Raw genomic sequence first — 18,308 nt, forward strand, 5'->3', positions numbered from 1 at the left:
TTCAGTCCCCTCTCCTCTCTTCTCCTGTCTACTCCTCTCCTCTCTCTGGTATTGGGACTTCTGTCTTTATTTACAGAGCAAAGCAACTGCATACTCTGCAACGACAGAAGAAAAAAAAAACATTCTTCATGGGCCATAATTGAAAACAGGAGTACAACAATTCCAGTAAATCTGGAAAATTCTAAAATTATTTTTCTGTGGATTCTCATCTTGAAATGAAGGAAATCTCAACTGGGCTGTTATAGTTTACATAACTTAACCCATATTTTAGGTTGACACACTCTTTCACAGCAACAACCTGGTTGAAGAGTTTCAAAGGATAGGAGAGACCATTGGAATCTGGGGATGATTAGATGCACATGATAAAATGATGAGGGCCAGGTTGGGAATTTAACCATGACACCAGGGTTAACACCCCTACTCTTACAGTAAGTGTCACCTAAATAAAGGTATTTTAATTAGATGAAAGCCTTTGTCCTCCTCTGTCTTTGCAGTGTCATGAGATCTTTAATAACCACAGTGAGTCAGGCCATCTGTTTACCATGCCATTCAAAAGACTGCACATCTCATTCAAAAGACGGATACCCAGTAAATGTATGTAGCCTATGTAATGTAATCCACTCAATTCCAGGAAATGATCATAAGAGGGATCCATCCATGACAACATATTGCCCACATAGTGAACCTGATTGCTGTTGACTGTTACTATTCAACTGACTCCTCTCTTCCAGACATATGGTCTTAAAACAGGACATCTGTTCTACTCAGAAACATTGATAACTCTCCCTATGAATACCCTGTTTATAATGCATTACAATCACATAAAGCTTCATATGCCATGCATAATGCTTTATAACATTCTGGGAAACTGACTGGAACCATACTCAATGGATGAGATGTTTGTAAAGATGAGACACACACAACCCTCATCCATTCCTCTGCTTTCCTTGACTGGTTAACTGGTCCTTCTCTCCCTGTCCCTGTGTGATAACGTGCTGCTGATGTCTCCCAGCTGTTTAGGTGAAACGGCCAACCAGACGTTGTAACTAATGAAGGTGTCAAGGGTCATCTCAGATTTATAGGGTCATTTTCCAAAAAGCACTCAGACACCTATGTTTCAGTGCTGCACAGCAGGCCAAGACATCCCTTAAAAATACCAAATACTACATCCAATCAGTTCCATGTTATGCACTTTGGCAAGACATATTGGCTGACATACTGTAGAGCCCTCAAACTCAACTCTGGACCTCGAAGCCAGTTCCACTGCTTTTTTTAATTGTTCCCCTCTAATCAGAGACAGATTTAGACCTGGGACACCAGGTGCGTGCAATTAATTATCAGGTAGAACAGAACCAGCAGGCTCCGGACCTCGTAGGGTAAGAGTTGAATACCCCTGCTGTAGAGTTTTTAGAGTTAGTTTACTTAATTTTCAGGTCTCCTTGAAAAAGAGGGGTTTTAACCTGCAGGGATTTTATCTTGGTTAAATAAAGGCTACATTTACTTCACAAGTTTGCACAACGTCTTAGCAGTGCAGTCAGAGAGAAAGGTTGTCTGGCTCTCTTGTATGTGTTGTTGGTTGGTAGTATACCTAGTGTCAGCGGGTTCATGAGTTGTCATGGCAACGGAGTCCCTTTATTTAACGTATAGTGTTAGACCGCCAGGAGATTCTGTTAAAGCCAAATATATAATACATAAACTAGCTGGCTGCTAAGGCTGCTGGGATACCGCCTGTAAACACAATGAATCCTATAACTCATCATCAGATATTTATCATGCACAACATTCATTGTAGAAGACCACCACTGTCATTCTGCAGCAACGTCAAGTAGTAAGCCAACTGGGGGAATTTAACCTTTGACCATCTGACCCAAAGGGACACACATTAGCCACAGTCCCACTCTCATTAAAGTTCACGGACTCGCTTGATAGTACTCAGAATGTACAAAGCTAGGGTTGTTACAATCCCTTGAATCGCGATACTGGTATCGTCCCGGCCCTAATTGAGATGCAGGACATCCCTCTAAACCCTCGAAACTTTCTTTACCACCAGGAATGGGAGATTAGTGTGTGTTTCTGTTTACTTCTTGTTAAACAGGCCCAAACACAGCCAAGACGTACCCAGCCCTCTGGCTCCCTGTAGAGGGAACAGACAGGTACATGTATGGCCCATCCTCCCAAAGGGGTGCTGCAGTGTCCACTGAAGAGGGACAAGCTGTGACTCTTATTAAACCAAGAGAGGGTCGAGACACTATCGCCTTGTCTTGTTAACCATGATCCTTCACTCCTCACCTTGCAGATCGTGTTGTAACACTCATCATAGCAGTTCTGTACCATGGTCAGATAGAGTTATGCCCCATCCTCTCCAAAGGGGTGCTGCAGTGTCCCCTGAAGTGGGAAGGGAAAAGGGTGAGCAGTGACTCTATTTGGGATGGACACTGCGTTGTCTTGTCTCTGTAACCATGGAGATGAGCCATCGCACTTCACCTCACCCAATTAGCATTTTACATCAGTCGGAGCCTTTTGTAAGTAACTCTGTTTACAGTACATGACTGGCATATGAGGTTAGCCGGACATAGATAGCCTGGTCACCAGGTCTGTTTGTGCTTTAGCCAACTCCTCAGTCATCCTTTCTTCTACTGTATGCCATGACAACAAACATGACAGAAGAGTTGGCTGAAGCACAAACAGATCTGGTGACCAGACTATCTATGACCAACCACCCTCATATGCCAGTCAAGAACTGTAAACGGAGGGTAGAGCCAGGTATTGGAAGTTAGAATAGTGAAATGTTGATCAGTATTACTCTGTACCTGATGCAGTGGAAACTACTGGAGGAGAGGGCCCTTTATAACTAGCTGATTGGTGTCTGGACCAGGATGGGGAAGTGGTGTTTAGGCCAGTTAGAGGTAGTTCCCTATAGGCTAGGTGTGTCTCTTACTCTACCCGTTTCTATGGAAACACTGTTACTTTGACATCATACTCAATTCACAAGACCGTTTTCAAGTATCAAGTGTTATTATCAGGGAACAAGATATACTGGCCTATTCTCTTCCTACCAGAAGCTAGTGTAGTAGTCTTTACGGTGAACTCTGGGATTTTCCTGGGCTTCTCTCTTCAGTGTTGTTGTTATCGGAGTTGGAACTAGCTGGATGTTTGAGGGAGGGAGTGGAGGGGGGAGGAGGGAGTGGAGGGGGGAGGAGGGAGTGGAGGGGGGGGGGAGTGGAGGGGGGATGGAATCTTGATGGCTGTACAATTCTTGTCAGCCTGCCCTGGTGGCTCCAAGAGAGGAGCTGACTGTCCTCCTTGACGTGTGTGTGTGTGTGCGTGTTCGAGACTGCCCTCCTGAGTGTGGTGTGCGAGACTGCCCTCCTGAGTGTCGTCCTGAATAGCACCGTTGAGCCCAGAGTTGTGAGTAGGTCAGGTTTCAGCCCCAGTGATTTACATTTACATTTTAGTCATTTAGCAGACGCTCTTATCCAGAGCGACTTACAGTTAGTGAGTGCCTACATTATGTTTTTCATACTGGCCCCCCGTGGGAATCGAACCCACAACCCTGGCGTTGCAAACGCCATGCTCTATCAACTGAGCTACATCCCTGCCGGCCATTCCCTCCCCTACCCTGGACGACGCTGGGCCAATTATTCGCCGCCCCATGGGTCTCCCGGTCGCGGCCGGCTCTTTTCCACTCTCATCACCAGCAGGACCATATTAAACAATATGCCTGATGATCAGGCACCACCCAGCATACATGGTTAAAATGAGTTAGAATCCACAGGGAGGTCCTCCTATAACTCAGGAAAATGTGTTTACAATATACAGAATATTCAAGTGTATATGCTTGTATACGAGCCCTGCGGTGGTCAGACAAACATGCACTGTGTATCTAACCCTCTGTAGGGACTGTTTACTTAAAATATGACTGTTGAGTAAGTGTGTGGCTGTAGACGGCTCCGGGTGGTGCTGAAACACGGTCGCTTCAGTAATACATAACAGGTAGTGTTATAGAGGGGGGCTTTCTTTACATTTCCTTAGTTTATGGTCCGCTAGTCTGCACCTCGTCAACTTTTACACTGTAGTTGTCCTGATGTGCTCAGCTGTCTGTTAGTATTAGCAGGGCTTTGGCCCATGTTAGGTCCTAATGTATGGATATTTGTTCAGAGGCTGGTGTGTGGGCTCTAACCCAGGTCTAGCTTGGTTATTATCTATCCAACTCCTTCACTTGTTTCTGATGTTTCTATACTCACTGTATATGTTTAATATAGTATAACTGTATAAGTTGGTTACTTGAATCTATAAGGTTTTTGTTATCTCGCTACTTTAAATTATTTTCTTTATTTCACAGTAGAAAGCTCATCTGTGTCCAGTATGTTTCAACGATACATGATCACACGACAGGAAATAAATGGTTTATCTACTCGTGCTGACAACATTTATTTATCTCTCCCTCTCTCCTCAGGGTCAGAGGTCACTACCAGCTACAGCAGTAGAGCCATGTCTGAGGTGGCCGTGCCCGAGATGATGATGCCACCCCTGGCGGTGCCTGCAGCATGCCAGGTGGAGAAGCCTGTGCCAGGTCCTGGCATGGGGGACTTCAGCTATGTGGGCATCGATGCCATCCTGGAACAGATGAGGAGGAAGGCCATGAAACAGGGTTTCGAGCTCAACATCATGGTAGTGGGTGAGTTAACATGGAGGGGAGAGAACACATGCACACAAATTCAATCAATCACATTTATTTTATAAAGCCCTTTTTATGTCAGCTGTTGTCACAAAATACAACGAGCAAGCAATGCAAATGGAATACACAGACACAACATCATGGTAGTGGGTGAGTTAACATGGTTAGAGACGGATGCATGTGTACTGTATCATAGGTTTACATCATATGAGGTCACCATCTTGGTCTGCTGTTATCCAGCCTGAAGAAACACATGCCAACAGGTGATGGTGTGTGATAGGGCCTAGGTTGTGTTATGGTGAGAGGCTGAGCTACTGTTATTAAAGGAGGATATATCTCTAATTAAACCAGAGGATCTCTGTAATCAAGAAGGCTCTCATTTTCCCTAAACCAGCCTCTCAAATCTCATTTCCAGTACTGAGCCAACACATACGCACACACACACGCATACACACACTCACCCCCCCCACACACACACACACACACACACACACACACACACACACAAACACCCACACACACAGCCTTTTGACACTCTCCCACCATGCTAACACTCCCTCATTAGTGTGTGATGGCTCCTTTTTAAAACAGTAGCTTTTTACAACACACGCACACACCTTCCTTCACCAGAGACCAGTGCCTATAAAACCCCTTTGCCATGCTGTCTCCACACCGCGTCTCCATTTGAAAGATGTCGCGACTGTCAGTCTGCTCTGTGGGTTCTTTCCGTGGATAAAACGGCTCACTTAGACTACAGCCTACAGGGGTACTTCAGAGAGGGAGGATGCAGACTCATCCATGGAAAAGAAAATCCAACACTACCACTTAGTCTCCTGCAGTGTATAAGTGCACTCAGGTGTAATGTCATTTAAGTCTGCCTGTGAGAACAGAGCTGTAGGGAAGGAGACAGAATATAGGACGTTAGGTTAATCTTTGAATTTATTTATGCTACAGACTGCTCTGGTATATAATAAGAATACTGAACAAAAATTGTTGCAGTTCATATAAGGAAATCAGTCAATTTGGGGGGTGAGGCAGGGCCCAGGGTTAGTGTCTCTGTTCTCTCTCTCTGTGGTGTGGAGTCTGCCGACAAATCTACATTCCTCTCACATTCCCCTGTGGTTGGCCCTAGTGTCCCGGATACAGCGCTTGGCAACCTGCCACCCATTCAGCTTAGGGCTGACTGTAGACTACGCCATCACTAAAGACATGAGACCCGGGCAGACGGGGACATACACACACACACACACACACACATAAATATATACAAACACACACACACACATACACACAGCTGCAGCATGGGTCAAGCGATCACCCACACACACACCAGGGGGGAGAAGAGCGCCATCTTAATCTGAACCATCACCCTGTCAATCTGTGGTACTTCTCCAGATGTTATTCAATTGGGACAGTGGGAACGTAATGGCAGCCTACATCCCGTGTGTTAGCTACCTGGTTTATGGAAGCTGATTCTGCTGGGCATACCTCCACACTCCTTATATGATAACCAGCCTTGACCCTCAGTCACACACTGCTAATCTAATGATACCTCCACACTCCTTATATGATAACCAGCCTTGACCCTCAGTCACACACTGCTAATCTAATGATACCTCCACACTCCTTATATGATAACCAGCCTTGACCCTCAGTCACACACTGCTAATATGTCTGTAAGTCTGAGCTAAAGATGTAAAATACCAGGCGTACAGCGGACAGTAAAAACCAGCCTTTGAGGTTCTGCTGAATAGGGCTGATCTCTGGACAACCAGGACTCCTGGGTCTGTGTTTATCAAGCATCGAAGAGTAGCAGGGCTTATCTAGGATCAGGTCCTCCCTGTCTATAACAATCTGATTCATTATAATCTAAAATGCAAAACGTATCCTAGATCAGCACTCCTACTCTGAGATGGTTACTAATGGTTAATACATTTGTATTGTTGTATTGATACCCTATCCTTCCTCTCCAAAATCTGGCTGATCTTTGGGTCCAGCCATTCAGCCAGGGGGATTAGTAATGTAGCATTTCTACAGCCCATCCCACTGAGCCCTGACCTAGGTCCCATAGCTCACAGGATTCCCCTCTTCAGGCTCAGCCATTCATACCAACCATTCAGGGGAATTCTAGGCCCCCTAAAAATGTGATACAGTACCGCTGGTATGGGGCTTCAACAGCACGAGCACAGGGTTGGTATTGGCCTGTATAATGCACATCTCTTCTTAACAATCACATCGGTCCCCGAACGGGCAATTCTGGTTTTCATAACAGATTAATAATCCAAAATGTATTCTAAGTATTGTATGGCAATGTTTCTGTGGTATGGTTTTTGATCGGAGTACAGTAAGTAGTTAATTCTTATATGTGGTGGAAACACTGGAGAGGTTCTCTGGAAAGCTTTGATTCTTTAGGTCCGAAGCAAACACAAATGTGTTGTAAAGGGACGGTACTGTACCAGTTCCCATAATGTTATAGGTCGGAAGTCAAGACACTGAGGGCCCATTTATTAATCGGTTGTTTGAAGCCTTAAATCCCAAATGAAGTTTAAACATATAAACCTCCATTATTATGCAACTCTGTGTGTGTGTGTGCGTGCCTGCCAGCCTGCGTGCAACAGAGGCCCTGAGCTCCAGTCTCAGTGTGGACTTAACCAGACTGTGAACTAAACTGTGTGGGTTATCTGTCCAGGGGCCATACACACTACACTCTCCCTCGTTAACCCAGGGGCCACAGTTGATCCCAGGGGCCACAGGTGATGTTGGCGGTACAGTCAGGTGCTACAGGCAACCTTTTGGGTCCACGTACAGTATGTTATTCCCTAATTCTACAATATTCAGGGTTCTATCTAGTCCAGCTGTTTGAACTCTCTCTCCCATAGCCTCTACCTCCTGACCCACACAAACACACCCTCCTCTCCAGCTGGTTCCTCTCTACTGCTGAGAGAGCAGAACTCTTCTCGACTGCAGTGTTTCATGTCTACCCAGCGTTGCAGATGGCGGTCATGTCCTGCCCAACATGTCCTGCCCAACAGCTGCCCAAGTCTAATGTTTAATGCTCTATTGCAGGTCTCATCAACTACATTCAGCCGTCGGCTGATTCTTTTCTTGAGCGGATGGTCAGGGGGCCGGAACATAATTACAAATAATTTGTAGACTGTAAATTTACTGCAAGAAGCCCAAACAGATATAATATTAGACTTAAACATGATCATTTCAAACCTTGCTTACATTTGTATACGATCACATACATCTCTCTATTATGCATGGGAATACTTTGGAACAGATTTCCAAAAAATGTCTGGTGTTTTTACTGTCTTTTATGTCCAAAAATATAAGATTGTTTACAATTAGGTAAACCTGCTCTATTGGTAGAGATAATAGAACAGGGGGAGGTGTGTGTGTGCGTCATAAACTCTTGGTGTGTGTGTGTGACCCAAAGGTCTTTGTCGACAATGGGCAGTTTATAGTGCAGTGATCTGAGCCAGCGTCAGCTGCACCAACCACAGACGGATGAGTTTCACACTTCTAGAAGAATGGGTTTCTCCAACCAACAGCTCTATGGCGGTCAAGGCTCAGCTCCGTTCAAGGCTCAGTGTGGTTTCTTTGACAGCGGAGCTCTTCCCCAGACTGCAGGTCTGAGCCCTGAAAGGACATGCACTTCCTTTAGGTCAACTTTAATGGGAGGGAGGGAGGGAGGGAGGGAGGGAGGGAGGGAGGGAGGGCGGGCCTTGGTCTTGGCCAAGAGACTGAGTCATTATTCTGTACTTGTGACTCATCTCAGAGCCACAGAGAAAATGGTGAAAACAACACCGACGTAACGTGTGTGTTTGTGGGGGCCTTACTGCAGACACCTGTAACTTCTCCCCCACTGCAGCCAAAATCTTGTGAAATAGTGTCTCTTTCTCCCCTGAGTGGCTGTGACAGGCTGGAACAGCTCTGGTGTTAAATTCTCTTTGTCTCGGTTTGAAATAATGAGGCCATGCTAGTCATTCATTACACCACTGGAATGAACCTGTTAGTGGGAAGAGTGTCTGAAGAATGTTATGCAGAAAGGTGAGAGGAAGTCCACCATTGTTAGAGTAGTCTATTCCCTAAAGTCAGACTAGATGAGAGGGTATTGGTTCAAATCAAGCCATGGACTACTGTTTTACCTTCATTATGTGTAGCTCAGTTGGTAGAGCATGGAGCTTGCAGCTCCAGGGTTGTGGGTTCGATTCCCACGGGGGAGCAGTACGAAAAAAGTATTAATGTATGTAGTCACTACTGTAAGTCACTCTGGATCAGACCGTCTGCTAAATGACTAAACTGTCAATTGTGGCTTTATTTTATTTATTTGCACGACCAATGTGTCTGATATTCAGTTGTGTGTTACCACTTGTGTTCTACGTGTGTTTGTGTGTGTGTGTGTATAGGGCAGAGCGGCCTAGGGAAGTCCACTCTGATGAACACCCTGTTCAAGTCCAAGGTGAGCCGTAAGTCAGTGCAGGCCACGTCCCAGGAGAAGATCCCCAAGACTATCGATATCAAGTCTGTCAGCCACGGTGAGAGGAAGAGGAAAGGAGGAAGCAATCACTCCTACTGTTTATTTTACTCCTTCTTTTCTGTACCTCTCCATCTTTCACTTGATCAATCTCACACTCTACTCAGTCTACCTTGTTGTGTTTGCAGTCTGAGGTACATTTGGCCTCTCAGAGGTGCTTGTATTCAATCTAACCATCTCTGTATGTCTCTCTGTGTGTGTCTCTGTCTGTCTCTGTTCAGACATTGAGGAGAAGGGGGTGAGGATGAAACTAACTGTTATCGACACGCCCGGCTTCGGGGATCAGATCAACAACGAGAACTGGTACAGTAACAGTACAATCCATAGCTGAAATGTTATATTTATAATATGCTTATATTTGAATGTATGTGTGCATAGATATTTATCTATCTATCTATATCTCTCTCTATCTATATACAGTACCAGTCAAAAGTTTGCACACACCTACTCATTCAAGGGTTTTTCTTTATTTTTACTGTTTTCTACATTGTAGAATAATAGTGAAGACATCAAAACTATGAAATAACACATATGGAATCATGTAGTAACCAAAAAAGTGTTAAACAAATCAATATATATTTTATATTTTAGATTCTTCAAATAGCCACCCTTTGCCTTGATGACAGCTTTGCACACTCTTGGCAATCTCTCAACCAGCTTCACCTAGAATGCTTTTCCAGCAGTCTTGAAGGAGTTCCCACAAATGCTGAGCACTTGTTGGCTGCTTTTCCTTCACTCTGCGGTCCGACTCATCCCAAACCATCTCAATTGTGTTGAGGTCGGGTGATTGTAGAGGCCAGGTCATCTGATGCAGCACTCCATCACTCTCCTTCTTGGTCAAATAGCCCTTACACAACCTGGAGGTGTGTTGGGTCATTGTCCTGTTGAAAAACAAATGATAGTCCCACTAAGCACAAACCAGATTGGATGACGTATCGCTGCAGAATGCTGTGGTAGCCATGCTGGTTAAGTGTGCCTTGAATTCTAAATAAATCACAGGCAGTGTCACCAGCAAAGCACCCCCACACCATCACACCTCCTCCTCCATGCTTCATGGTGGTAACCACACATGCGGAGATCATCCATTCACCTACTCTGCGTCTCACAAAGACACGGCAGTTGGAACCAAAAATTTTGATTCATCAGACCAAAGGACAGATTTCCACAAATCTAATGTCCATTGCTCGTGTTTCTTGGCCCAAGCAGGTCTCTTCTTCTTATTGGTGTCCTTTAGTAGTGGTTTCTTTGCAGCAATTTGACCATGAAGGCCTGATTCACGCAGTCTCCTCTGAACAGTTGATGTTGAGATGTGTCTGTGAAGCATTTATTTGGGCTGCAATTTCTGAGGCTGGTAACTCTAATGAACTTAATCCTCTGCAGCAGAGGTAACTCTGGGTCTTCCATTCCTGTGGCGGTCCTCATGAGAGGTAGTTTCATCATAGGGCTTGATGATCTTTGCGACTGCACTTGAAGAAACTTTCAAAGTTCTTGAAATGTTCTGTATTGACTGACCTTCATGTCTTAAAGTAATGATGGACTGTCATTCCTCTTTGCTTATTTGAGCTTATTTACACAAATTATCAAGGAACCTACCAGGTGCAACCCTAAATCTGTAAACATGGGCACCCTCATAGATATCATCCTGACTAATTTACCCTCTAAATACACCTCCGCTGTCTTCAACCAGGATCTCAGCGATCACTGCCTCATTGCCTGCGTCCGTAATGGGTCCGCGGTCAAACGACCACCCCTCATCACTGTCAAACGCTCCCTAAAACACTTTAGCGAGCAGGCCTTTCTAATTGACCTGGCCCGGGTATCCTGAATGGATATTGACCTCATTCCGTCAGTAGAGGATGCCTGGTTGTTTTTTAAAAGTGCTTTCCTCTCCATCTTAAATAAGCATGCCCCATTCAAAAAAAATGCTGAACTAAGAACAGATATAGCCCCAGGTTCACCTCAGACTTGACTGCCCTTGACCAGCACAAAAACATCCTATGGTGTACTGCATTAGCATCGAACAGCCCCCGCGATATGCAACTTTTCAGGGAAGTCAGGAACCAATATACACAATCAGTTAGGAAAGCAAAGGCTAGCTTTTTCAAACAGAAATTTGCATCATGTAGAACTAACTTCAAAAGGTTTTGGGACACTGTAAGGTCCATGGAGAATAAGAGCACCTCCTCCCAGCTGCCCACTGCACTGAGGCTAGGAAACACTGTCACCACCGATAAATCTACGATAATCGAGAATTTCAACAAGCATTTTGCTATGGCTGGCCATGCTTTCCACCTGGCTACCCCTACCCCGGCCACCAGCTCTGCACCCTCCGCTGCAATTTGCCCATGCCCCCCCGCTTCTCCTTCACCCAAATTCAGACAGCTGATGTTCTAAAAGAGCTGCAAAATCTGGACCCCTACATATCAGCTGGGCTAGACAATCTGGACCCTTTCTTTATAAAATTAGCCGCCGAAATTGTCGCAACCCCTATTACGAGCCTGTTCAACCTCTCTTTCGTATCGTCTGAGATCCCCCAGAGATTAAAAATCTGCCACGGTCATCACCCTCTTCAAAGGGGGTGACACTCTAGATCCAAACTGTTACAGACCTATATCCATCCCGCCCTGCCTTTTGAAAGTATTTGAAAGCCAAGTTAACAAACAGATCACCGACCATTTCGAATCCCACCGTACCTTCTCCGCTATGCAATCTGGTTTCCAAGCTGGTCATGGGTGCACCTCAGCCACGCTCAAGGGCCTAAACGATATTATAACCGCGATCGATAAAAGACAGTACTGTGCAGCCGTCTTCATCGACCTGGCCAAGGCTTTCGACTCTGTCAATCACCGCATTCTTATTGGCAGACTAAATAGCCTTGGTTTCTCAAATGACTGCCTCGCCTGGTTCACCAACTACTTCTCAGATAGAGTTCAATGTGTCAAATTGGAGGGCCTGTTGTCTGGACCTCTGGCAGTCTCTATGGGGGTGCCACAGGGTTCAATTCTCGGGCCGACTCTATTCTCTGTGTATATCAATGATGTTGCTCTTGCTGCTGGTGACTCTCGGATCCACCTCTACGCAGACGACACCATTTTGTATACATCTGGCCCTTCATTGGACACTGTGTTAACAAACCTCCAAACGAGCTTCAATGCCATACAACACTCCTTCCGTAGCCTCCAACTGCTCTTAAACGCTAGTAAAACTAAATGCATGCTCTTTAATCGAACGCTGCTTGCACCCGCCCGCCCGACTAGAATCACTACTCTCAGCGGGTCTGACTTAGAATATGTGGACAACTACAAATACCTAGGTGTCTGGTTAGACCGTAAACTCTCCTTCCAGACTCACATTAAGCATCTCCAATCCAAAGTTAAATCTAGAATCGGCTTCCTATTTCGCAACAAAGCCTCCTTCACTCATGCTGCCAAACATGCCCTCGTAAAACTGACTATCCTACCGATCCTTGACTTCGGCGATGTAATTTACAAAATAGCCTCCAACACTCTACTCAGTAAATTGGATGTAGTCTATCACAGTGCCATCTGTTTTTCCACCAAAGCCCCATATACTACCCACCATTGTGACCTGTGCGCTCTCATTGGCTGGCCCTCACTACATATTCGTCGCCAAACCCACTGTCTCCAGGTCATCTATAAATCACTGCTAGGCAAATCCCCGCCTTATCTTAGCTCATTGGTCAACATAGCAACACCCACCCGTAGTATGCGCTCCAGCAGGTATATCTCACTGGTCATCCCCAAAGCCAACACCTCCTTTGGCCGCCATTCCTTCCAGTTCTCTGCTGCCAATGACTGGAACGAACTGCAAAAATCTCTGAAGCTGGAGACTCTTATCTCCCTCGCTAACTTTAAGCATCAGTTGTCAGAGCAGCTTACCGATCACTGCGCTCTACACAGCCCATCTGTAATTAGCCCACCCAACTACCTCATCACCATATGGTTATTTATTTTGCTCATTTGTACCCCAGTATCTCTATTTGCACATCATCTTTTGCACATCTATCACTCCAGTGTTAATACTAAATTGTAATTATTTTGCACTATGGCCTATTTATTGCCTTACCTCCATAACTTACTACATTTGCACACACTGTATATAGATTTTCTATTGTGTTTTTGACTGTACGTTTTTGTTTATCCCATATGTAACTCTGTGTTGTTGTTGTTTTTATCGCACTGCTTTGCTTCATCTTGTAAATGAGAACTTGTTCTCAACTGGCTTACCTGGTTAAATAAAGGTTAAATAAAAAAATAAAAAATATGGACTTGGTCTTTTACCAAATAGGGCTATCTTCTGTATACCATCCCTACCTTGTCACAACACAACCGATTGGCTCAAACGCATTAAGAAGGAAAGAAATTCCACAAATTAACTTTTAACAAGGCACACCTGTTAATTGAAATGCATTCCAGGTGACTACCTCATGAAGCTGGTTGAGAGAATTTGTTTAACACTTTTTTGGTTACTACATGATTCCATATGTGTTATTTCATAGTTTTGATGTCTTCACTATTATTCTACATTGTAGAAAATAGTAAGAAATAAAGAAAAACTCTGGAATGAGTAGGCGTGTCCAAACTTTTGGCTGGTACTGTATATACAGTTAATATAAATGGTTACCCAATCCATCTCATCTAGATGACTAGTGTACACAGTACTGTATATGACCTCATCTATCCTCTTTCTCTCCCCCCTGCTAACTCCCTCTTCCTGTCTTTCTCACTTGTCTCCCTCTATCCATCCCCCAAAACTCCCCCTCTCCATCTTTCTCTTTTAATCTGCCTCTCCCCTTCCTTCCACTTCCTGTCTCCCCCCCCCCTCCACAGTTGGCAGCCTATCATGAAGTTCATTAATGCCCAGTATGAGCAGTACCTTCAGGAGGAGATCAACATCAACAGGAAGAAGAGGATTCCAGACTCACGGGTTCACTGCTGCATCTACTTCATACCCCCTACTGGACACTGGTGAGTGCTGCTACGCGTACACACACACACATGCGTACATACACACACAGGAAGACGCGCACATGCACAGACACACAGACTCACACATACACACACACACACACACACACACACAGGTAGACGTGCACAGACACACTCACACATTCCTTGTGAAGGGTATGAATGTGTGGAATGTTTCAGGTGAATGTTTAGATATGGCTGGGAGGTAATCAAGCTGATTATTAGCTAAGCTTCATTCTTTGGATATTCAAAAAATTAAAAATGGTCCTATGCTGCAGCTGTCATGCCTTTTGAGTGATCAAAAATGGCATGTAATCAATCACAATAATTGTCATACACACACAAGCACAGTGTCAACGCAACGGTGCTGCTGCCCCCTTTTGTCCTTGACTGAACAGTAAAGAGTATGTAACTGGGAGTTTGTAAAAGGAGGGAGAGTGAGAAAGAAAGAGTGAGAGAGGGAGGGAAGGAAGTGATTTATGTTAGATAAGCAGTGAGTCATAGGCAGAGTCCTACTCAAATAGCCCAGACTCATCAGAACAGAAGAGGAGAACACAGTGAGTTTGCCATGACTTTCTAATACACGTTAGTTATAAAAACAATCTAAAGCCCTGTGCTGTGCCATTCAAATATCAGATATGATGTCGAACGTCATACTGTGCCCTTCTGTGTAACATATACAGCCTATGTATGGGCCAGATTCCCAGCCAGAATGGAGATTCTCCATTGAGTACGCTTTTTAGTCCAGGACTAGGACTGTCTATGTTTGAGAAACCTGCCCTAAATGTACAGTTCATGTTCTGCTACCCCTCACCACCGCTCTGACTTGACCTGTAGTGGATCCTCCTCTGCTCCAGCAGCTGAGAGGGACAGACAGATGTGGAAACACTTACTCTTCCAGACCCCCCTCCATTTCCTGTTTCACAGGCAGCGAGTTGCAACACGTCCCATAACACCCGTTTTCCATGACTGGAAAAAAATGTATTTCTCTCTCTCTTTCGCTATGCCTTGAAACAAACGCATGTGTTTGCCTCCCTGCTCCAAGTTTCTGTCTCTGGTGTTACTGCTGCTCACACATCTGGGCCTGATTGAGCTTTGTATAGAGCTAGCCCCCCATCTGTGGTGTATTGGTTTAACCCAACACTCCTGGGAACCTTAACAGTCTGGGGCGTACCAATAGTAAATTCAGGAGAAGCCATTGTATCTGACTATGCTGGTGTCAGCAAATTGAATTTACTAGCAATAGTAGTAGTAGTTACACATTTACCTGAACTAGGGAGGAGGAGGGAAATGTATATTTGAGGATTTCCAGTGTGTGTGTTGGCATCCCGCTCTCGCTCTCATCACAGCAGCTTGATTCTGTTTAGCTTTTGAGACCCTGTTTTGCGTTTCCACATTGCCATGGTGATCTACACACACACAAAATGAGTCATCATAGCCCACCTGTTGGTACAGTATACAGCTATTACCCTTTAATTGAATTTCCCTCCTGTGTCATGTCTGCTCCTCCTTTGCATGTACCCCATAATGGTTCTACCCTTTGTTGCTATGGCCTGTGGTCCTGTCCTGTGGTGGACTGCAGGCTTTGCCCTCATGTCTGTGGTTGTGATTTACAAGAGCGATAGCCATGACATATTGTGCCCCCCCTCCAATATAGCTTGAGCATCGTTTCATGTTCTTCCAGCGTTGCAGATGTCTGTCACATGTCCTGCCCAACAACTATCCAAGTCTGTTTAATACTCTAGTGGGAGCGATAAGAGAACAGTGTGTGTGTGTGTGTGTGTGTGTGTGTGTGTGTGTGTGTGTGTGTGTGTGTGTGTGTGTGCACATGCTTGTCTGTCTGACCCAAAGGTCTTTGTCGACAATGGGCAGTTTATAATGCAGTGATCTGAGCCAGCGTCAGCTGCACAAACCACAGACGGATGAGTTTCACACTTATGGAAGACTGGGTTTCTCCAACCAACAGCTCTATGGCGGTCAAGGCTCAGCTCAGTTCAGTTCAAGGCTCAGTGTGGTTTAATTGACAGTTACAGACATGCACTGACTGATGTGGGTCTCAGATATACAGTAGGTTTAGCCAGTGCATAGAGTATGTATGTGACGCTACTGTACTGTATGTCTGTGCTTGGGTTGCCCTCAGACAGCTGTGCTGTGGGTATTTTTCTTGGAGGATACCGCCCTCTGGTGGTTCTAGGATGTATCACACTGTCGATCCAAATAAGGACTGTTGAACAAGAACTATAAAGCAGACCTGGGTTCTAATACTATTTGAAATCATTTCTAATACATTAGCCAGGCTTGATTGAGCTTGCCTGTTGCAATGGAACCAACAGAAAAGTCCCAAAAGTGAAAACCCTGCCCACCTGGCGCTCCAGGCAGGCTAAAGCATATACTCAAAGTATGTGAGACATTTCAAATAGTGTTTGAACCCATGTCTGCTATAAATACAGGTGAACTGAAGCCCCTCTCTCACCCCCCCACCCCCCTCTCGCTCTCGCTCTCGCTCTCAGTCTGCGGCCTCTGGATGTGGAGTTTATGAGGCGTCTCAGTAAGGTGGTCAATATTGTTCCTGTCATCGCCAAGGCAGACACACTCACCCTGGAGGAGAGGGACTTCTTCAAAAAGAAGGTGAGCTCTCTTTCTTTCGCTCTATTCCTCTCTACTTCCATCTTTATCTGTCTCCAATTCCTCTCTTTCTGTTGCATGCTGTCTCTCGCGCTCTCTCTCGCTCGCATATTTTGTGTTCTCCGCAGCAACAGGAAATGTTTCTTAAGTTGTTTGGCCACTGCTGCCCGTTCGGTCACTGGCCAATGAGAGAACACTGAGGATGCTTTGTGTGTATAGAGTACTTGTGAGGTCAGAACCTATAAAGCCAGGCTCTGGATTGGCTAGAGAGGAGTTAAGTGGGAGTCCAACCTCTCTCTCCCTCCCTCCTTTTTCTCCCTCTCCATCTCGCTCTCTCTTTCTCTCTCTCCCCCTTCTCTCTCTCCCTCCCTTCCCAAATTTTGGATTGGCTAGAGGAGAGTTCTGTGAGTTCTGTCCAACTTCTCCCGTCTCCTTCCCCCTCTCCCCTGACTGCTGATGTGGCCACAGTGGACTCCATTACATCACTTCATCTTATGTGGTGGGGATCTGGAACATTAAAAAGTAATTTGATCACAGACCCCAAGAGCGCGAAAGAGAGGGAAAGTAGCAGAAGTAGCAGCAGTAGTAGTAGCAATAGTAGCAGTAGTAGATGCAGTAGTAGAAGCAATAGTAGCAGTAGTAGATGTAGCAGTAGTAGTAGATGCAGTAGTAGCTGTAGCAGTAGTAGTAGATGCAGTAGTAGTAGATGCAGTAGCAGTAGTAGTAGCAGTAGTAGATGTAGTAGTAGTAGATGTAGCAGTAGTAATAGATGTAGATGCAGTAGTAGTAGTAGATGCAGTAGTAATAGTAGATGTAGATGTACAGTCGTGGTCAAAAGTTTTGAGAATGACACAAATATACATTTTCTCAAAGTCTGCTGCCTCAGTTTTTATGATGGCAATTTGCATATACTCCAGAATGTTATGAAGAGTGATCAGATGAATTGCAATTAATTGCAAAGTCCCTCTTTGCCATGAAAATTAACTTAATCCCCCCAAAACATTTACACTGCATTTCAGCCCTGCCACAAAAGGACCAGCTGACATCATGTCAGTGATTCTCTCGTTAACACAGGTGAGAGTGTTGACGAGGACAAGGCATGCGTACATACACTCTGTCATGCTGATTGAGTTAGAATAACAAACTGGAAGCTTTAAAAGGAGGGTGGTGCTTGAAATCATTGTTCTTCCTCTGTTAACCATGGTTACCTGCAAGGAAACACGTGCCGTCATCATTGCTTTGCACAAAAAGGGCTTCACAGGCAAAGATATTGCTGCTAGTAAGATTGCACCTAAATCAACCATTTATCGGATCATCAAGAACTTCAAGGAGAGACGTTCAATTGTTGTGAAGAAGGCTTCAGGGCGCCCAAGAAAGTCCAGCAAGCGCCAGGACCGTCTCCTAAAGTTGATTCAGCTGCGGGATCGGGGCACCACCAGTGCAGAGCTTGCTCAGGAATGGCAGCAGGCAGGTATGA

The 18,308-nt window shown here is 45.1% G+C and overlaps 1 protein-coding gene across 5 annotated transcripts in view; it reads left to right on the forward strand.

Annotated features, from left to right (window-relative positions):
* LOC121568757 (septin-9-like) overlaps positions 1–18,308 on the forward strand; it is an 89,172-nt gene that overhangs the window by 55,824 nt on the left and 15,040 nt on the right. For all 5 annotated transcript variants that reach the window (XM_041879158.2, XM_041879156.2, XM_041879157.2 and 2 more), the window contains 5 exons: positions 4,457–4,678; positions 9,091–9,219; positions 9,440–9,521; positions 14,069–14,206; positions 16,717–16,834. In XM_041879158.2, the coding sequence (XP_041735092.2) occupies positions 4,457–4,678; positions 9,091–9,219; positions 9,440–9,521; positions 14,069–14,206; positions 16,717–16,834 (689 nt within the window). The remainder of the gene's footprint in view (positions 1–4,456; positions 4,679–9,090; positions 9,220–9,439; positions 9,522–14,068; positions 14,207–16,716; positions 16,835–18,308) is intronic.

Source organism: Coregonus clupeaformis, chromosome 7, assembly GCF_020615455.1.
Source record: "Coregonus clupeaformis isolate EN_2021a chromosome 7, ASM2061545v1, whole genome shotgun sequence".
Classification (NCBI taxonomy): Eukaryota; Metazoa; Chordata; class Actinopteri; order Salmoniformes; family Salmonidae; genus Coregonus; species Coregonus clupeaformis.